The following is a 22,923-nucleotide window of genomic DNA, read 5'->3' as shown; positions in this document are numbered from 1 at the left end:
GTTTGTCAAAATTAATGATCCTTCATTAATTATGTAGGTGTTTAGACATGAGAGAACCAATGGATATCGAATTCAAGAATAATAGCATGTCGAGTGTAATTTTATAGGTAAAATTCAGATAGGGTAAAGTGTAAGCAGATCTTACTCTATCTAATAGAGATAAAATGATTATTTCTAAAAGATACTCGACTTCAAATTTAATTAATTAAATGAGTTATAATTAACCGAAATACTTTGAATTCAAATTTTGAAACGGTCTCAGATATAGTCTCTCCTCACATTTCCCTTTCTCTAAAAAAAGAAAAGAAAGAGAAATACATCATTTATTAATGTCAAAGGTAAAATTTTGTGTTAGCAAGTTGAGTTGTCAATTAAAATTGTGACTGAGCATATGCCAGGTTCCCCGCGACCCATTACAGCAACCGACTTTATACAATCACCAATGCCTACCCCGTTTCCATGCACGGTGCACCGTTCTACCTTCACTGCAACGAATTCAAGTTTATATTCATTTTGGGTGTGTTTAGCACAAAGGAAAATGTTAAAAAGCATTTTCTTATTAGAAAATGGATTTTTAAAAAATAAGCGAATTTCTTATTTATTTTTTACGGTTTAGTAAGTAAGCAAATAAATATTATTTCAAAAGCATTTATGTAAATATAATGGGGTGGGGAGTGGGGGTTCAGGAGTGGCGAGGGGTACGATTGTCAAGGGGTGGGGGTGTTGGGTGTGGGTATAGAAGGGACAATGAATTGGAATGTTACTTACCGAATTTATTTTCATTACTTTCATTAGAAAATTCATTTTCCTCGTTTCTAAGAAATTTATTTTACTAGAGAATATTTTGATCAACTAAACATGAAAATATCACAAAATATTCTCCTTCGTACCAAACACACCCTTTATATTTTCTTATTTTCTTTTACAAAATAAGCACAGCATTCCAACTATTGACTTTGTAAATATGGATCACCCAAGTCAACTTCACTCACCCTATGCCTAAAACAAGCACTTCTCGAAGCAAAAATTTGTCTACCACTTGCTACAGTCCCACCCACTAATAAATAGTCACATATATTTCTCACCTGAAAAAGGAAATACTAGTTTTTTCATATACTCCACATTATAATGAAGGAAGTTAAATGGTCCCCGTTGCGCTTTTCTCATATTTTCTTAACAAGTATATTAATTCTCTTTTTCTACGTTCTAATGACTAATTTGTTCATGTCATATTTTGCTACGGTAACAAAGAAATTGGCCCTCAAGAGTAAACATTCATGGCCAATTCGGGACATATGGAATTATTTGTCATTAATTGATCATAACGATATCATGAAAATACGGGATGGACCATATATAATAAGAACAAAAAGAAACTGCCTTGCATGGTTACTTATCGATCTTTTAACTCAGTTATTTTAGACTCTTTAACTATTGTTGTAGTTCACCATATGTATTTCATGTTTCCTTATTTGTATCTAACTACTTATTACGGTGCATAATTGTTATTATTCACTTATCACATATGAATTGGTGAATTTCTCAGGTGATTTAACGAGATCATTTTTTTTTTTTTTTTTTTTACTTCAACTGGGTCCATGATTAAACTTTTAAAGATAACCATTAAAGATTGTGAAGCCAATTAAGAAACATGAAAATTTGAACTATATAATATGCAAAAATGTTGGTAGGGAGATGTCTTTTCCATTTTTTTCTTTTTCCTTTTTGTAAGGGGGGTAAAGGGTGGGGGCACGAAAATGATGGCCCCTTTAGGTTTTGGAGAGAGACAAAAAAACAAATGATGCCTTGTCCACCATCCTTCTCATTTCTCAATATTACATACTTTTCTCTTTTTCAAATTAATTAAAAAAGAAATATAATTGAATAGATATTTAATTGTGGAATTCTTTCGTAAAGAATGATAAGCCTTCCATCATGCTTAAGCTAGCGCTACGTCACTATCCCAAAGAGGTTGTTGTAATTTGGAGTTTAACATAACTACCATATAAAATTTCTTATAATAATATAATAATCACTTTCAAAATTCGAAATGAAATAAAAGTCATGAGGGATTTCCAAAAAAAAAATAGAAAGAGAACTGTGATAATATTAACGAGGTTTTACATTTCAAGATTTATATAGGAGTAGTAAATTTGCCAAATCTCTTTGAATTTCGATCAGAATAAAAACAAAACAAAAGGCCACATAAAGCAAGTAAGGGAATTGATTGAAGTTTCACGAGAGTATTTCACATATTTTTCTACTCCGTCGACCTTTCACCACATTGTCATCATAGTTTCCACAAGAATAATTATCCCTTTTTTCTACTACAATAATTCTACATTGTCTTATTGTCTCTACAAATCTCATGCATCACTACTTATTAATAACCATTTGGTAAATATTCGAAATATATTGGTCCGATTAATATTGGATTTCAAGTTCTACATAGGCAGAAATAACATTTCCTATAACAAAAAAAAAAAATAAAAAAATTAAGGCTCAAATCTAAAATATTTAATTAAAATTATAGAATTCTTATTATCGCATTACACTCCTTAACTATCCGTGAGAGGACATTATCAATACATGCAAATAAAGTGACTATGCATTATGTTCTCAATTTTGGTGTAAATTCCACTTCCCTCCTTTGAATTGCCAAATTATCAAATTTGACTTGTTTTAATTATCTTATGATTTGTGAAGACAAATGCTTATATGCACACGCAGTTAATGAAGTAGTTTAAACTTCTAATTCAACTTTTTTAATTTAAGTTCTAATTGAACTAACTTAAATTGATTGCTTTCTTGAAATTTAAGTCCTGTACATCCGGATGTGATAGATATATATTTGGTCGAATAATGTTAATCATGGTTATTGAATATACATGCAAATTACAATTTCTTTTCCTTTTTAATGGGTTGTCATTACTTGAATCTGCAAAAGAGTTGGGAACGCCGGGCGTCTAAACAAGTTTAACCATGTTAAAGCCAAAAATAGTTGAGATTTCGAATGATTTATATCTCATGCTTATCTTATAGGTAATAATTTTTGGAAGCACTTCTTTTAATAACTAGTAACTAGGACTAATGAATACTTTGGGTGCTCATCCCAAAATTAATCGTAATAATAAGAGTGATAGCAGTAAGTAGTTAATCTCCACCAGTAGAGTTGTGGTGGAATAGTAAGTATTTTTCATCTTTAACCAGATGTCTTAGACTTGAGCACAGTATAGAAGTGTCTTTTGTTTAAATTGATTCTACATTTCGATGGAACGTTTGTACCCGAATCAATTTAATCGGGCTCCATATGAGTATCAAACACAATGTGAGAAACAAAAAGAATAATTAGTCTCAAAGAGGGTAAATTGAGAAAAGGATCTAGCTAATCATATACACTGGCATTATTTTTTTTAAAATTATTATTAGGATATTTTAACTGATTATATCGAGTTGCTTACTGCATGTTTTAGATCACCAAATTAGGATTATAATGAACAGTTTTCTCTTGTTGTAGATTATTTTCAATACTGTATTCCATAAATGTACTAAACTTTATCTTCGATAAAAACAAGTCTAAACGCATTCATAGGTTTTCCTTTGCTATTTTCACAAACATTTTCTCAAGCAACTTTGTCCAAAAAGACAAGAGTTTGGTGAACATTCACAAACATGCACAAGAAAGCAAGAGGCAATATTTTCAACAACTTGAATTGCAATAATTATTATTTTTATGCAAGACGAAAATTCCTCGGGCAAATAATGATTATGAGTTGGGTTTGTGTAAAATTTGGTGGATATGGGGAAGGAGCTTTAAGAGGCAAATGTCTTTTCAAAAACGGTGTCATGACATCTTTATCTCTACTTCTCCGTTTGTTAGGTAGGATCTTCTGAGAAATTGCACCCTAATTTAACTATTAGTGTGATCTTAACTACTAATGAAAATAGGTAAAATTATAAAAACAAAGGTTCAAATATCCACGGAGAAAAAATACTAGATGATTTCTTCTATTTGCTAAAGTTTGCTAGATAAAAATATTCAGTAAATATCTTTGGTGAGAGGTAATTGTAAATATCCAATAAAATAGTAGAAGTCGGAAATCAGTTCTAACTTTTTTTCCTCCTTTATTTTTATATTTCTTTTGGATAAATCAACTTATTTAATGAATAAGAAAATATCACATCTTTATGGGGGAAATACCACCGCCAAAACCGAAAAGGAAAAGGGAAAGAACACCTACGCAGCTACACAAAAAACTATTCCAAGTCCCAAGAAATAGACTATTCCAGTTCTTCTTCTTATCCCTAGGCTCCTTTTAATCCGAAATGGATATTATTGTAGAAGATAAAAATATTCTGCTAAGATTGTTAATTTGACTACAAGAGGGGAACTCAAATGTAATCCATACGTATCACCCGGCAGCTTTATAAAGATGACTGAGGGTTACATTTTATTCACACATGTCCAAATTAAATACATAATTATGCTGTCCTACTCGACGCGTTAGAATACAAATAATGAGTGTGTGAAAATTTATAAATTTATAAGAAAATGAAGCTTTATATAAAGTGCATAATACACTTGATAGAGTGCATAAGTTCAATCAGAACTTAAATTGAAAAAAAGTTGAATTAGAAGTTTAAACTACTTAATTAAAATAAGACAGTCTGAATAAAGGGCCTTCTGTTACATGCTTTCAAGAATAGAATAGACGAGATAACTGTGATTGACAGAGTAAGGGGAGGTAATTCTCGTCTCCTTTCACTTTGTGTAGACGGCATGCTAGACGAAACGTCAGTGGCTTCATACAAGGATTATATTGTCGGATACTTATAGATGCATTAACTAGAAATTGAGTCTTTTGGGTAGATTCTAGAATCCAACCCATCTCTTTCTGATGATTCATTGGGTTGTCAAAACCCTGATTCGATAACGATCGGGAGTCCCGATTAATAGGATAGCAGCACAACTAAGGGTTGTTTACTACTTTTACATGCAGCTCAAAGACACCTACATTAAATAAAAGTTTGCGAGGTTTTGGCACCATAAATATTTGAATAATGTCAATAACACACAATAAATCTCCACATAAATCCAAGAACCATAGCAACGTATGATGTAAAACATAGTTCCAAAAAAAAAAAAAAATTGTTGAATATGTGAACAACGTCTTAAATTAATATTTGATAACAACAACAATAACAACATACTCAGTGGACCCACAATGTGGAGTCTGGAGAGGGTAGAGTGTAACCCTCACCTTGAAAGATAGGGAGACTATTTTGAAAAAGCACTTTCACTTAAGAGAGAACAAGATAAAAAGGTCGGATAAGAAAGATATCAAACTAATATGAAAATGGGAAATAATGAAAGCGAGAAAGTCATGATAAAACAGTTTAGAAAGAAAGAAGCAGTAGCTAACACAGATAAATAAGATAATCGAAGTACAAGACTTAACAAATATAAGCAGAAAGCAAAGGGCAATAAACGAATGAGCAAAACTACGACTACTAGTACGAAAGAATAAGCGAAACCACCTACTAACATTCTACCCTAATCTGAATCCTCCACAACCTCCTATTTAAGATCATACTGTCGAGATTATATATAAAATATAATACTATAATTTTAAATAGTGTGAAATTTTTCGGGCTTATTCAATCTAGAATTTAGAATATAAAGCCTGCTAATTCTTATCTTACATTATTCAATCAATGATTACTGTTTTTCTAGTACGAAAATCATAAGCACAAGCGGTGCAATGATAAAAGTAAAAGTGAATTACGAGTCAATCAAATGAACTTGACTGACCCAATGTTAAACTAATTAATCAGGCAAGAAACTAAGTATCTAAAAGCATTATTGTTCAATGAAAGTTAATTGTTTCATCAATGAATATGATGGCATTTTTGCAAATCAAAGTTAACATAGATTAATGTGTGCAATTGAAGAGATCATAACAATATTATAGGGTTGTTTGGAACTTGAGGAAAATTAACTAATCGTGGGTGGTGGGTGTTGGAGAATAATAATAAGCTTAGAAAAGCAACATTAATTTATCAAAAAGTATAGAGGAAAAAGGCAAGGAGCTTTTATATAGCAGCCAAAAAGTCAAATTGGCCCCTGATTTTTAATCTCATCATCATGATATCTTCAGCTGATACAGAGATACAGATTTGCAACCAAGATTCATTATCATTGCTCTTGATTTTTTGATGGCATAAAGATACCCTACATATTTATATTGATAAAACAAGAACTCTAAGTTTATACTCTCTCCGTTTCATAATAAGTGGTGCTTTTAAATTATGCACGACCTTTAAGAAATTATTTGCTTCTAAAAAATTATGAGTGTTTTTACTAATTTACTCCTAATTAATGTCTTAAAAAAAAAGAAGCTATTTAATGATTCTTAATTATAAATAAGGGTAAGTTTGAAAGAATAAGATCAGTTTCTTCTTGAAATTCTAAAACACCACTTATTTTAAAACAAAATGAAATGCCTAAAATACCACTTAAAATGTAATGGAGGGAGTACTACTTAATTAGAGAACTATTTAATTAACATATCTACGCATTCTACATACATTGATGTGTTCAATTTTAAGATTTCAAAAGACAATTTTGTTTAAATTTTTTCTCATAAAAGTGGTGGGCCAGTTTGTGTGCAACATTACTAGTTCATCGGAGGGGCAGACCTTTGGCCAAGGCGGTGTCACTCGACACCGTTTGATTAAAAAACAATACTAAATATGTATGTTTGTAAAAATAAAAAATAACGTAGAGATATATAATTTGACTCTATACGTTATGCAATTTCTAGTCCAATTGGTAAACATATTATTCATTTAATTATGATCAGGAATTCGAGCCCCTCCTTAGATGTAATATCTTAAAACATTTTAGTTTCATTTATTTTTTTTTAAAAAATGGAGGTCGTAAGGAATCAAACTCTAATCTATTTACACCAGTAATCAACTAAACTACCACTCCAAAAGATCTGTTTGATGTTTTAAAGTGTAAAAAACTACAATTATTTAAAAATATCTCTAACAAGGTTATCATGACTGCAAATTTAAAAAAACTGAGAACCCGTCAAAAAAATAAATATAGAGTCTAGATTGTGCCTTTTAAATATTTTATCTTGAAATCAACGGGTCATTTGTTCGCTTGTTTAAATGTTTGGCCAAACCCATCGACAAACACCTGTGGTCGTCCACTTCTTTCACTTGAGCACCTAAAGTGACTTTTGTTCCATTTAAACACTTCAGGTGGGTCATTCCTATTTCACTTAGACAATTTTTGCACCGTTATCGGAGTAAAACCAACACCAAAGGGGGCGCCACCTCATTGCACATCCAACCAGCCCAAAAGCCCCAATTTTTAATGGTCAAAACTCCACGAATTTACAAATTAGTGAATTTACAATTAAAATGAGTTGGCACAATTTAATTGAGTTGGTACAATTTAAATGAGCTGGCACAATTTGATTGGCCACTTAATCCACGTAGGAGACGACTGGTGTTGGTTTTGCTCCGATAACGATGCAAAAAGTGTCTAAGTGGAATAGGACGGCCCACCGAAGTGTCTAAATCAACAAGGGTCACTTTGGCCAGCCTTTAGGTGCTCAAGTGAAAGAAGTGGACGACCACAAGTGTTTATCGATGGGTTTGGCCTAAATGTTTACACTGCCAACTAAAAATTATATGTATGCCACTGTTCTACACATACATGTTATCCATCACCAACATTTATACTCCCTCTGTTTCAATTTGTTTGAACTTATTTCCTTTTTAGTCCGTGCCAAAATGAATGACCTCTTTCCTAATTTGGAAACAAATTCACTTTATGAATGATTTACAGCCACACAAATTTTCAAGGCTTATTTTGAACCACAAGTTTCAAAAGCCTTCCCTTTTTCTTAAATATCGTGTCCAATCAAATGGGTTCATATAAATTGAAACGGAAGGAGTATTAGGTAATTCTTTCTAGCTGCTTAGACAAATAAAAAGAAGCTCATCTATAGCGTTATTTGTCATTTTTGGTATCTGAACCCTAACATCTATGTTTTCACCAACTTTATTAATTTTTAGTGTCACGTCTCAAAATGGGATGAGAAGCATGTGGTACATCACCATATCTCCACCAGCTTGCACCGAGCTAACCGATTAGTGTAGTGATTATCCACTTCTTACCCATGTACTGCAATTTAATAATAAGCATCAACATTCTCGTTAATCAAGCCGTAAAATAACGATGTTACTCGCTAATTCGAATGATTACCCTAAACTAATATCACAATTCTATCTATGAAACATCTATGACATAATGAATGAATAAATAAAGTTATGAGGTTAATCCATGAGAAAATATGGCACAGAACAATATCGAGAAAATCGTATATTGATGATGAAAATGAGTTACATAAGCCTATCTATTTATACAAGAGATTGATCCTATATTTAAGCTATACAACATAGAGTAAAACTCTTCTAGGATAACTATTACAAGAGTCTCAATCCTAGTGAACTTATACTAGATGATTGAGTCATTATCAGGTTTGTTAGCCTGATCATTATCTTTCAACACTTCCCCTCAAGCTAGTGGGAGGTGAGTTCACTAAACCTAGCTTGTTTAGTAAGAACTGGAATTGGTCCTTGCCAAGAGCTTTTGTATGAACATCTGTTAGATCCTTGGATCCAACAAACTGAGTGATTAGTTGTCCTTGAGCTATTTTCTCTCTGACAAAGTGATAATCTAATTTTACATGCTTAGTTCTAGCATGCATTACTAGATATGTAGTCATGTATAGAGCACTCAAGTTGTCCTGAGAATAGGATAGGGAGCAGTCTTGATATACATTCTAATGTCATGTAGAATATAGCTTATCCAAGTAAGCTCAGCTATAGTTGCTGCCAATGCTTTATACTCAGCTTCAACACTTGATCTTGCAACAGTATTCTGCTTCCTTAATGACCAGGAAACACAATTTGTACCAAGATATATACTATATCCAGTAGTAGACCTCCTTGTTATGGTACATCCTGCCCAGTCTGCATCTGAGAACCCATACAACCTGAAAGAGGACTGTGATATAATTCTGAATCCATGATCAATGGTTCTTTTGACATACCTCAATATTCTTTCAACTTCCTGAAGGTGCATGCTATTTGGATTCTGCGTGAATTGACTTGCAAGGTTAACAACATGAGTAATTTTTGGTCTGGTGAGTGTAAGATACTGCAAACTTCCCACAATGCTTCTGTAAACTGATGAGCTAATGGAGTATGAACTGCTTTTATATTTGCCAAATCCACTTTTCTAAGCAGATCATTTGCATATTTTCTTTGATTCAAGTGGATTCCTCCAGGAAAATATCTTACTTCAATCCCCAAAAAGAAACTCAAGGGTCCAAGATCCTTCATAGAAAATGGTCCAAGATCCTTCATAGAAAATTCATTTCCTAGCTTTTGCATTACTTCCCCTATCTGCCTTGAGTTGCATCCTGTTACAATTATATTATCTACATATAACAGAAGTAAGATTGTTCCTTCTGTATCATGGTGAGTAAAAGAAGAATCAGCCCTACTGTATTTGAAACCAAGATGAAGCAAGAGTGAGTTATACCTCTCAAAACAAGCTCTGGGAGCTTGTTTTGAGTCCACAGAGTGTCTTCTTTAAGAAGAAAACATGGTCTGGATAAATTGAATAAGTGAAGCCTAGTGGTTGATTCATATAAACTTCTTTTTGTAGATGACAATATAGAAAGACATTCTTAACATCTAGTTGCCTAATGGGATAATGTAAAGTGACAACAACGGGACGGGATAACTCTTGTAGTTTGTAGCTTTAACTCTTTTGTTGAAAGTTTCTTCAAAATCAATCCCTTCAAGATGTGAGTACCTTTTAACAACTAGCCTTGCTTTGTTTCTTTCTATTGATCCATCTGGTTTCATTTTTATTTTAAACACCCACTTAGACCCTACTATATTCATTGTTGGAGTTCTAGGGACGAAGATCCAAGTTTCATTTTGGGTGTAAGGTTGCTAATTCTTCTTACATTGCTTTAAGCCAGTGAGGGAATCTAAGAGCGTTCTTGTTTTTATAGTAGCTACTAAGGTATAAGTTATAGGAAGGGACTTAGATTTGATTCTGGTGATCATTTGATGGTTTTGAGTAGTGGTTGCAGGTTCATCTTGAACAATATTTTGTGTTGAAGTTACTCCATCCTGGGCATTGAAGAAGTGTGACAAGTCCACTTCTAACTGCAATCCTCTTGGATCTTCCACATTGAACTGTATAGGTGTTTCATTTGAGCGATAAGCCTCTGAGTGCAATTTATCAGTATCTGAGTTTTGCATGTCTACAGAAGGCTCAACAACATTGTTTGTAACAATAACAACCTTCATCATGATCAGAATCAACAACATTATTGTGATCAGCAATACCATCATTTGATCAGCAACACTATCATTATGTTCAGCAGTTTGATCATTTTGCAACATCATCTGCAACATCATTATGAGCAGCTCCTAACACTTCCCTTACAGCTGTAGGATCTGATGAATCAGACTTGGCCTGTGATTTTGAAAAAAATTCAAAAAATGTGGCCATATGACTAGAGTTATTTGATGCCTTTGTCAGTCTTGTTTTCCTGCACATAGAGAAGTGTTAGTTCACCAAAAGACAACATGCCTTGATACAAAGATCTTCCTTGTGGATGGATGATAGCACCTATATCCTTTGTGCAAGCTGTTGTAACCAATGAACACACATGGATATGACTTGGGTGAGAACTTGTGTTTTCCTTTTAAGTAAGGGAAATACCTGCATGAAAACACTTTCAAACTGTTGTAGCCAGGGTGTGAACCATGTAGTTTATGAAATGGTGCTTCCTTTTTAAGCACAGATGACGGCAATATGTTTATCGAGAATACTGCTCTGAGAAATGCTTCAGTCGATAGATATAAAGGTAACTTGGCATGAAGTAGTAGTGTCAGTCCAGTTTCCACTACATGCCTATGCTTTCTTACCGTAATGCCATTTTGCTCAGGAATGTGAGGACAGGAAATATCTCTTACAATGCCACAATTCTCTAAGTACTTAAGAAATTCAGAACTTGAAAATTCACCACCTCCATCACATTGAAAAATCTTGATACTCTTCGAAAACTGTTTCTCAACCATCTTGTGAAATTTGACAGATGTTTCAAAGAAATCAATTTTTTTTTAAAGGATACAACCATGTATATGTACTGTGATCATCACAAACAAAGCATAATATTTCATATGTTGGGAGGATTCAATAGGAGCAGGACCTCACAAATCACAGTGAATTTTCAACAAAGGTTCATTCTCAACTTTATTTCTCAACTTGAATGGTAGCTTACAGCCTTTTCCTATTTTACAACTAACTAGGAGTTTTATTCCAACATGTGATATTGATACACTTATTATTACTAAGTACTTTTAAAGACCTAGAATTTGGATGCCTGAGTCAGGCATGCCAAATATCACTAGAACTTCTCCTTGTCTGTGTTGCACTCAAAGCAAGCAGATTGTCCACCTTCAAGGATATATCTCTCCTCTTTTAGCACTCCTGACCATCTGTTTCCCTGTCCTCTTATCCTTTACAAAAAAAGATGATTCATCAAACTCAATGGAGCAACAATTGTCTCTAATAATCTTACTTACTGATAACAAATTCTTTTGGAGTTTAGGGGCTACAAGAACTTCACTCATCCTTAAACCATAAAGTATTCCTTTTCCACTATGTGTGATATCTAGTTCTTATCTATTTCCTACTGCTTCCAACATAAGGTTTAAGGTCGGATAAGTTACCTGTAATGTTGGTCATGTGAGTGCTTGCTCCAGATTCCATATAGTGAGCATTGTCTCCACTATTTTGACTGTTCACATTGAGTGTAGCAAGGGCCTATGTGCAGACCTTCTGGTGCTTAATAAGAAAAATCCCATTCGTAGAGGCATTTCATTGCAGTATGATTATTTCTGCCACATATCTGGCATCTTTGATGATCCTGAACTTTCCCGTCCTTTAGCAGCAATTCCAGATCCCTGAGAGTTCTGGTTGTTGTTTTGACCAGCAGGTCTAAAGCCTCTACCCCTTGAGTTGTAGTTCATGTTACCTCTCTTGTTTGAGAAGTTTTCTCTACCTTTGTCTTTGAAATGCCATATTTTGATTCACTTGTTGTGAATCACTTCCGTCATCCTCTCTGAGATCAAAACCCCTTAGGGAAGTAACCAATTGACTCAGAGTTGGATAAGGTGCTTTGCCAAGCATCACAATCCTAAAAGTCTTGTGTTTAGGACCAAAACCTCTAGCAACGTTAATTACGTTGTTAAACATCCACAAGCTTCTATACGGCAGCCAAGCTATCACAAATGCTTTTGAACTCCTTAAAATACTCATTAATGGTTCTGTTTCCTAGCTTGATGGTTTGAAGCTGTTGCTTCAACTAAAATTTCTTGTCCTTTGTTGCCTGCAGATAAGTTTCTTCCAGGCATTCCCACATATGTTTAGCAGTTGTGCACCCTACAATTAGATACATACTTTCTTCTATCATTTTCTAAGATATCCAACTCCTTAACATCACATATTTTTCTAACCAGTCATCAGCAGTATCACTCTTTTTATCACTACTTTTGTCAACTCCTTTGCCACTGTCCTTCTCAATACTTTCACGAGTGCCCTCAACATTGATAATTTCTGTCTTTCCCTCAATGAGATAGTTCAATTTCATCACTAGGATAAGCTACAACATTTGTGTTCTCCATATCAGATAGTTAGAGGGCTTCAACTTCACAGGACATGAAGCAATGAGATGATGAAGGGAGGCTGTTCAAAAAGTGTTGGAAGCCATATGAACAAGATTGCTATTATGTAGTAAGAACTGAATTTGGGTAGCGGAAATAGCTTCAAAGAAGCTTTGATACCATGAGAAAATATGTCACAGAACAACATCAAGAAGATAGTCTCTTAATGACGAAAATGAGTTACACGAGCCTATCTATTTATACAAGAGATTGATCCTATATTTTGGGCTATACAACTTAGAGTAAAACTCTTCTAGGATAACTATTACAAGAGTCTCAATCCTAGTGAACTTATACTAGGTGATTGATTCATTATCAAGTTTGTTAGCCTGATCATTATCTTCAACAATCCACACTACACAAAAGGATGAAATTACAACACGCGACCCACAATTTCAAAATGGGATCACCAAAGTAAAGTATTCAGCAATGGTTATACATGTTATCGAATCATATAATAAGGCATTGATCACTTAGTGTTATTCTGCATGTGATATGTATCCTATTTGCTTTGTTGAGTTAAATTGATATTCTTATTATGTTGTTGGTGTAGCGCAGCCGTCCTAAAGGCAAAGGCCTGTGAATTTGGTCTAGTCTTCTTATTGACGAGGCCTTTGAGAATGGTCTGACAGTTTTATCTGCAAAGGACCCTAGGAATTTGGCCAAACAGTTCTCCCTGCACTGAGCGTAAAAGTTTGGACTAATGGGTGCATCAACAAGGGTTTACCGTGCTTATGTGATTTATTGATGTGATTGATGTTCACTATGTTGTTATACATGTTATAGTTATTTACAGTTTAAGCTATATGCAATATTTTGCTTTTATGCATTTATTTTAAAGACTTGTGCTACGGGATAAGACAGAATGTTCGGTTGATGACTTTACTGGACTTTATGCCCACTAAATTCACTTACTACTCTGTGCAAATACTACTATAATTCAACAATGTGATATCAGTGAACTAGTTTGAGGCGATACTCTAGTTTCAGTTGAGTCGAGTCAACCACATCTGTTATATTGACATTTCAGACTACTTTTTACTAATATATTTTCGGGATGCATCTCTTGATCTTTGTAAACAGAGTTTGATAGTAGCTCCTTGACTACACTTGTGTAATTTTAGGTCGTCTATACTTGCACCATTCTTTTTAATTTTGTTGCTCATTAGATTTTGAGATATTTTCTACATTGCAATTACTTTGCTTTATCTATATTTCGTAATGACATAGAATAATGAAAGTGGTTCGCCTAAGGAAGGGTAGTGGTTCGTTAGGTGCTAGTTGCAACAACTAAAAATTAGGTTCAGACAATTTTAATAAATATAAATTGATAATGTGATAAAAATAATAGTTAATTTTCTATTGCAAGTTAAAAATCACTAATGAGGAGTATTAAAAAATCTTTGCATTTCTAGTGTATAATTTAAATCTTATGAAAATATCATTTTGAAAAACATACAACAAAATGGAGCCTAAACACGTGAAATACGGATAGGTTTTCGGGACACATACAAGCATAGTGTTAATTTGAACTACTTCTCTCTTTCCCTTTTGAGACCATTAGGCCTATCATGAATTAACACCTTTTTTACTCCACTTTGTATCAAGTTTCTGTTTCATTATTTTGTACTCATCTCCTTGCCCTTTTATCATTGGATCCATTGATAAAGATTTTATTGTAAATATAAAAGAAAAGGAAAATTTCTCAAATGAGTGCATGATACTTGAATGCAACAAATTTAAAAAGTCATTCAACTTTTTGGACGAAAAAGGCAAAGAAAGAAACAAACAGAGAGGTTTTAAACATGTAAAAGGCTCCCATGTTCTCAACCCCTCCTTACTGTTCTGATTTGGTTGACCTTTGGGCACATGGGTTTACCTTTGCTTTTTGGTTAAAGACTTAAAGTAGCAACATGCAGTACAACTTAAATCTAATTAGAAAAGTCACTATAAGTGGTAGTAACCAGGAGTAACTAGAAAGTAGGAACTCTTTCACTCTCTTTATATGATATATTTTGATTGGATATGGAGTTAAAAAACAAAATAAAATAATTTTTTTTAATCTAAAATAAATTATAAAAATTTGTGTAGGTATAAATTATCTTATTAAAATAAAATAAAAAATTTAAATTTAATTTTTCTAAATATAAAAATAGATATACTTAAAAATGCACTATGTAAATTGAGACGTGTGAGTGACACATTGCACATCCATAGTTTCTCTTTTTATTGTCCTTTTTTCCACTTTCACTTTTTTTCTCCTTTCCTAAATTTAGCTTTCCTCTTGATCTTGTTATCTTCCTATTTATTTATTTATTTATTTATTTATTTATTTATTTATTTATTTATTTATATTTCATTTATGATAGACCAGTTCATAAGGAGGAGATGAAAACGACAAAAAAAACTAGCTACCGTATCAAATTATTTTCACAAGGTATATCTTAAGTTCCTATATTAGTTGTGAGGAGAGGTTACGTTGTTGTGATTGTTTATATGATGTCGGATAATGCTCATCTCGTGAGTTAATTTTTGTAATTCATTTATATTAAAGTTCATTTTCTTTACATTATTACAATAATACTAACTCTTATCTTGATTTAATTATTCAATGTTGAATTTTCATGTTATATTGTTCATGTTGGGGAAGAGTCAAGGGGGGAGCAAAATTATTTCACATTGGTTGATGGATCGTTATATATTTTATATACTTTGAATAATTATCACCTCTTGAACTAATTTTTTGATGAGTTCTATATCACTTTCTTTAGCTATGTGCTCTCAAGCTAAACCTATGTGCATGAGCGGAGCTAGGGTACAGTCTTTTATTAAAAAATTATACTGCATACATAAAGTTAAAATTATTTATCATGTGTATATATAGCAGATCTTGAATCACCTTAGTTTCTTCTTATATTTTCTTTGTTATATTTTGAATTCCTTTAATAAATCTTAATTCCGCTGGTGCCTACGGTGTCTCTACACGGCATATTAAGAGGAGCCATTTGTTTCTTTTAACCGAAACTGTACCTATAAAGATCACCTTTTCTTTTTCCTTATGGTGTTGTGTCACCAATTATTTGTCCTAACAGCTTCAAAGTCTTTCCTTTTATAAGAAATTAAACTGCCTAGTCTCTTTCTTACAGCTGAACTTCTTCTACATTGTTCACACACACACTCTCCCTCAGAGAAAGAGAAAAAAAAAAAAAAAGAGCAATGTTTAGCCAGAGCTTGTTTGAGGATCAAGATATGTCATCACAACTTGGATTTTTCTCTTTTCCTCCAAACAACAATATGGGGATTAATACTACTCTACCATTTATTGGATACAACCAAAATACTCTCAAAACCCTCACAATGATCCCTCCTTCTTTTGCACCTTCTTCAGATCATTCCCTAAATAATGAATCAAGGCACAAAGAGGACCTTACTACTAGTACTATTTTTGGAGGACCCCATCTTCTTTCCTTGCAAAAGTCCACTGCAAATGCATGGTAATCATCAATTATGTTGCTCGGACTATTCAAAAATACTACCATATCTGTGTCGAATCCTCAAAAGATGTACTATTTTGGAGGATTCAACACGCACCTCCGATATTTTTAAAGAGTCCAAGCAACACAGATCATCAGTAAATGATCTATTAACCTTAATTAATTTATGTTTCCAAATTTTATTTTATCATGCAAAATTAAGGGTTTTTTAAATTTGCATGTCTAGTAAGTTCTTGTGACTAATATGTTTGGATTTTAGGGCATGGGGAGAAATGAATGAGAGCAGTAATATCAAGCGAAGAGAGTTTGATCATGATCATTTAGGGGTTTCATCAATTAAGATGAAGAAGATCAAATCATCAAGAAGGAAAGTAAGAGAGCCAAGATTTTGTTTCAAGACTATGAGTGATGTGGATGTGCTGGATGATGGTTATAAATGGAGAAAATATGGCCAGAAAGTTGTCAAAAATACCCAACATCCAAGGTACTTAATTTACTTCGTTTTCCATTCTGACTAAATTTCTTCTTTCTTCTTTATTTGTCAGCCTTCAACAATCTTCATCCATTTTCATTGATGAAATGTTGTGCCTCTCATTTTTGTATTGTCAAATCAAAAAAATTATCTTCCCCCAGCTAATCATTAGGGCGCTGAAGTAGTGGTTTAGATATTTACTTTTTTTGGTTTCCAATCCGGTGCTCGACATTTGTTTTGATATTCCGCTAATTCAAATTCATGCAATGTAAAACCTGTAAGCACTTAAGTTTTATCAGATTTAAATCTATAAAGTTATTTGATCGAATTTAAGTGCTTACAAGGCCTATTAAAGGGAAAAGTTTTTTCTTTTTTTCGGAGCTCGAACTCGAGATTTTTGGAAAAGTACATAGGGATCCTAGCGGTTTGATACTAACATTAGCTGTTGATACTATTATTGCTTATACTCCTATTATTTAAGGTAATTTCTTGTGAGCGGGCTAAAGTAAATGTTATTATTAACCTCTAAAGACAAAAAATGATTGAATAATATTAACTTGGTACTCATGAAATGATAGCCTTTCGGGGCGTGTTTTAGAGTTTAAATCGGATATGTTGGTAGAGCTGAATCTTGACGATCTCTTAGTTGGGAGTATTCACAAAATGATTACAAAACTTGTAGCAAGTAAAAAGAGATTCATTAATCTCATAATGATTATGGATTTTAGTGGTTAATACTTGGAACAACTTATTATTAAGATTTGGCATTGTTAATACTTGTGTGACGATCTCTTAATTAGCTTAATTAGGATAATTAGCTTAATTAGGAGTATTCACAAAATGATTACAAAACTTGTAGCAAGTAAAAAGAGATTCATTAATATGATTATGGATTTTAGTGGTTGATATTTGGAACAACTTATTATTAAGATTTGGCATTGTTAATACTTGTGTGACGATCTCTTAATTAGGAGTATTCACAAAATGATTACAAAACTTGTAGCAAGTAAAAAGAGATTCATTAATCTCATAATGATTATGGATTTTAGTGGTTAATACCTGGAACAACTTATTATCAAGATTTGGCATTGTTAATACTTGTGTGACGATCTCTTAGTTAGGAGTATTCACAAAATGATTACAAAACTTGTAGCAAGTAAAAAGAGATTCATTAATCTCATAATGATTATGGATATTAGTGGTTAATACTTGGAACAACTTATTATCAAGATTTGGCATTGTTAATACTTGTGTTAAACTAAAAGAGCCATGCATTTCTCATGTAAGTAGTACATATGAAAACCCTAAGGCCCATATGAATAAAGAAAAAAAGGAATGATGATCACTTTTTACATCCTTATGTTTGATATGGGGAGGATCCCATGGAGGATCCCCTCTTTAGGTTAATAGTAAATTGAAACTTTTATTGTTGAATGATTACACCTATATATTGAGCTTTCTTCTTTTTTTCAGAAGTTTGCTATATTGCTGTCTCCTTCCACCCACAATCCCTCAAAAAGAGAAAGAGAAAAAGATTTAAAAATACAAACAGAGCCCATGGTGAAGTTAAAGAATTTCGCTAAGAATATTAAAATTATATATATATATATATAATAAAAATTTATTTTTGAATTATAGACTAAGTAAAATATTTCGAAGAAGCGTGTTCAATTTATCACCCTCATTGTATGTGACTATACTATTGTAACCCCTAACGCACCCCGTAGCCCGCCCTAGCTAATATTAGAAGAAATTTAATTTGATATTAAGTTTTGTACACCGATAATGTAATGAAATTTTATACTATTGATGGAATTTAATCTATTGAGTAGCTTTTTAATCTTATTTTTCTAGTTAATAATCCACCAAGAATCATCTACTTTCTAATATTTGATAAATCAATTTTCTAAGTCACCTATCCAGAATATGAGTGAGATCATGCCATATGAATATCCCCTTTGTTCAATGGATCATTCATACCTCTTCCACTTGCTTAGTTTCATAAGTCTAAATGATCTGGAGCATGTAATAGTCTACTGTGGTCTGTGGCTAAGAAATTTTCTGGACTGATTACGAGTCATTTTCTAGCTTGATTTTTCTTTTTGTTTCGTATGATGATGTAAAACTTCTTACCTGTTTGACCAATGAGAATTTTCATTTTTTTCACTTATATTTGAAAATAAGCGATTGACCAATGAAAATTCAAAATACATCTTCAACTTGAAGTTGAATTAGGAATTTAAAAACACCTAAAATTCTATTTTCACTTTTTTTATATTCAGTATATTAAAACAACCAAAGCAAAAACTATAATCAAACATAGCTCCATCTTTAAGTCCAACTTCAACTCCAATTTCAAAATTCCAAATAAAATGGAAAATATATGGTTTTCATGGCCAAACACCTACTTATATTGTTAAGTATCAGGATATGAAAATTAAACGCATTTTAATCTACTAAAGTGCAAAAAGTTTTGATCAGAAGCGACAATGTGAGATGCACAAGGGAGCCCACTGTTGTTAAAGCCACTGTCACTAGTGATAATGAATCCAGCAATTGCCAGTTTGCAATTGCTATATATCTCTGTTTGTGCACTGTTTCATTTCCATTTCCTCAATCTTTTTTACCTTTTTGTTGTACTAGGTAAAGCACTCCCACATTGTCCTACCAACAGCTCTATATTGCACTATCCATCAAACTATTCTAAGAGTAGGTTATAAAAGCTTAAGGGAACTACATTGCTTAATTATTTTAATCCCACATTGGACTTTTTTCCAAATGCTGGAGTTAATGTCTAGTACATTAGACTCTTGTGATTAAAGGACGTGGTAAAATATTTGAAGTTCTTTTACTCTCAAGTAAATGTGTCGGGTCTGAGATGTGAGAACTATCCTCTTCCATAAGGAGCGTTAAAACTATGGGTGGAGCTAGCCGCTAGGGTATTGGAATTTCCTTCATCGGAAAATTATAAAATATATATAAAGTCAAAATTATCTTTACACATATAGATGTTGAAACCCCTTGGCTTCTTCATATATTTACTTCATATATATTGAATCTCTTTAATGGAAATCCTTACTCCTCCATTGGTTAAAACCTAAATGATCCCAAAAAAAGTCTAAAGTAACCAAAGTAACCCATAAAAAAGCCTTGGGTAACGGATGTTAGCGGGGCACGTTAACTCGTTCTTGTATAACTTACAAAAAAAAAGTGTGTTAGAGGTTGTTATGTAACTTTCTTTTTTTATGGGTTATTTTGGTTATTTTAGACTTTTTGGGGGTCATTTAGTTTCCGGACTCAATTAGTGGAACATGTTAAACCCCTAGCAAAAGTACATTAGACTTTATAGTGATTGAAAGGGGTAAAGGTAAACATAACTAGAGAATTTTTGGTTGGAGCCATCGAGCTAGCTCTCAAAGTAGATAGATTGAAATATGCTATAGATTGAAATATGCTATTCCTAACTACTAAGTATATAATATATTAGTAATATGTTCCACAATTCAGAAACAAGTTTGATGATTCTAAGTCTTTCCGGGAATGTTGCTACATATTCATAACTCTTATATTAGAATTTCTACTACTAGTTGTTTTCTTCTTCTTTTTTTGGTATTTTCTGTTGGTCTAAATTCTGGATGATGCAGATTCGCGTGTTGTCCTATACTGAACAAATGAAATAATTATAGTCTCTGTGCCAAAATCTATTAGTAGAACAATATGCATAGACTAGGGATTCTTTGCAGGTTTTGGCAGTTGCCACTACAAAGGGTAATTAAAAAAATACTGTTCAAAGATAAGAATGGACGTGAAAGAACTTAAGAAACTTATGACATGTCTGTCGGTGGCTGCAATTCATTATTTCCAATATCTTGTGTTTGAACATTCAATCAAATATCTTGGTCTAGGTTATTTTTTATTTTTTGACCATGGTGTGTGTTCGAACAACTTTGCGCACCTCAACTATTCGTCGATTACCTGCCATTAGCACACGTATGGAGTAACTTTGGACTAGCTTGGTTATTTTTCATGGTACGATATGCAGAGCCACAATCAAGAAAAGTCAGGGCGGAGTTGGGATTTGAAATTTATGAATTCTGAATTGTCACCAAACTCATAGCTCGTCTTGTGGGATTTGAAATTTTGAATCCTCTTGTAGTGTCAAATGTAGTACAAAAATTGCTTGAGGTCACAAGTTCGATTTTTTGGAATTCTAATTTCATCACCAACTATAGATACTAGGAAAAAAAAACAATTTCTAACATGGTTATATCTTGCAGGAGCTATTATCGCTGTACACAAGATAATTGCAGAGTTAAGAAACGAGTGGAAAGATTAGCAGAAGATCCAAGAATGGTGATTACAACATATGAAGGCAGGCATGTTCACTCTCCATCACATGATGAAGAGGATTCACAAGCATCTTCTCAACTTAATAATCTCTTATGGTAGTTAAAAATATGGCCAAGTCTTTTATATACTCATTTTTATTAACCCTCTTTGGTTTTTCATGTAATGGAAATTAGGTTCATTTCCCAGTTTACAGATAATGCTATTAACTATAAAGTCTAATATGTAATTTCATTAATTTGTATGTGGACCACTGGACTTGGCTCTTTACTTTAATGGGCCTCATGCCTCTCACTATATTGTAAAATCGACACTGTTGCATCAGCATTAAAAGCAAGTCGAAGGCAAAAAATAAAAAAATAAAAAGGAGAGAGAGAGAGAACTTATTTGTGGTCTTATATCTCATATGCTAGCTTGTTTTATATAAGAAACTACAACATTAATGTCCCTGTTGTGGATTCTGTAGCAAATAATTCACATATGCTTGTTTCCAATAGACCGATGTTGTGTTCATATGTCTCCCTTTGCCTACTTAATCTTTCTCGACTCAATTCTAATTAGCTGGTCCTTCAAGAAACAAGGCACAGTGGCTCAATCTTTTACTTAAGCATAGTGTAAGGCAGTTGAAACAACAGTAGCTAAGATAAATTGGTGAACCAACCTTCTTCGAGAGATGTCCTTCCTATAAACACTTGAAGGAGTAACTATATCTCCTATTGATTAGGAGATTTGTGTAAATCAAAATACTAACAGACTATCCTAATTAAAAGAGAACTCTTAAAGTATATCTAAATAATAATCTACGCTAAAATATAGAAACAAGAGATAAACATAAACAACATAAGGATAAACATAGAAAACTTCTAAACATAATAAGTGACATCTAATGACGATGCTCCAATACGCGCCCCTCAAGGTAGGCGATGTGTCACTAAAACTACCTTGAACAAACTGCAGTCGAACACAGGCTTGGCCAGTGCTTTCGTGAGGGTGGCAGCTAGTTGATCAGCAGCATGGGCATGAATAAGAACATATACATTTGTTCAGTAGTTCTTACCACATATCATCATTAGCATACTTATATACATGAATCAAGAACAATGAACAAATTTTAAAATATGTTTACATAATCTTCGTGTTGCTTTCTCGAAATTAGCATGTTTACGTAATCATTGAATATAAAATTCAAAACACCACATAGATATCCATGCATCTTGAACAACAAATTTCAATATATGAGAACAATTCATGCAACATATACATGTGATGCAAGATATTCACTCCATAAATTTAAAACCGAGCTAACTCAAACGAAGAGTATCTTTGCTAATTTAAGCCAAGTGAATATCATTATCATTATCTCTAGTTCCACTGACCCAACATGTAACTCAGATGGAGAGTTAATACAAGTTATCAATAACTAGTGATTATGCCTAGTGACAACCCATAATAAATCCATCCGATGGGGAGGAAGACCTAATGTCAACACATAAATTTATTATTTCACTAGTATTTAGACATGAAGAACACAACGAAGAATCTCTATCGCCATTAGATCATAACCGAGTTATTTTTCCTTAAAATAATTTTCAAGAAATAGAAAAAATGCCTAAAACACCATCTAAACAATCCCAAATCATAACAGTGAATATTGTTTAATGGGTCATTTCCAATGAATCTATTAAATTTCAGGTTAATTGGAGTCTACAAAATAATTCATCTCCAAAGCTATAACCAAAATCAGATTCAAAACAATTTAAGCATCTTTAAGAATTA

The 22,923-nt window shown here is 32.9% G+C and overlaps 1 protein-coding gene across 1 annotated transcript; it reads left to right on the top strand.

The window, feature by feature from the left end:
• Positions 1–16,006: 16,006 nt before the first annotated feature.
• On the top strand, positions 16,007–21,363 carry LOC132059393 (probable WRKY transcription factor 13). The gene is made up of 3 exons (XM_059452000.1): positions 16,007–16,328; positions 16,588–16,812; positions 21,078–21,363. Exons 1-3 carry the CDS (start codon positions 16,051–16,053, stop codon positions 21,247–21,249), a joined length of 675 nt encoding a protein of 224 aa, XP_059307983.1. The 5' UTR covers positions 16,007–16,050; the 3' UTR covers positions 21,250–21,363.
• Positions 21,364–22,923: the final 1,560 nt, after the last annotated feature.

This window comes from Lycium ferocissimum, chromosome 6 (genome assembly GCF_029784015.1).
Source record: "Lycium ferocissimum isolate CSIRO_LF1 chromosome 6, AGI_CSIRO_Lferr_CH_V1, whole genome shotgun sequence".
Lineage (NCBI taxonomy): Eukaryota > Viridiplantae > Streptophyta > Magnoliopsida > Solanales > Solanaceae > Lycium > Lycium ferocissimum.
This window is presented reverse-complemented; position numbering and strand designations above follow the sequence as displayed.

Bases quoted from the DNA above. Each gene is read 5' to 3' on its own strand.
- LOC132059393 (XM_059452000.1), top strand. From the start codon at position 16,051: ATGTTTAGCCAGAGCTTGTTTGAGGATCAAGATATGTCATCACAACTT. The intron at 16,329-16,587 runs GTAATCATCAAT...TTTGGATTTTAG, and splicing joins AAGTCCACTGCAAATGCATG to GGCATGGGGAGAAATGAATG. The intron at 16,813-21,077 runs GTACTTAATTTA...TATATCTTGCAG, and splicing joins AAAAATACCCAACATCCAAG to GAGCTATTATCGCTGTACAC.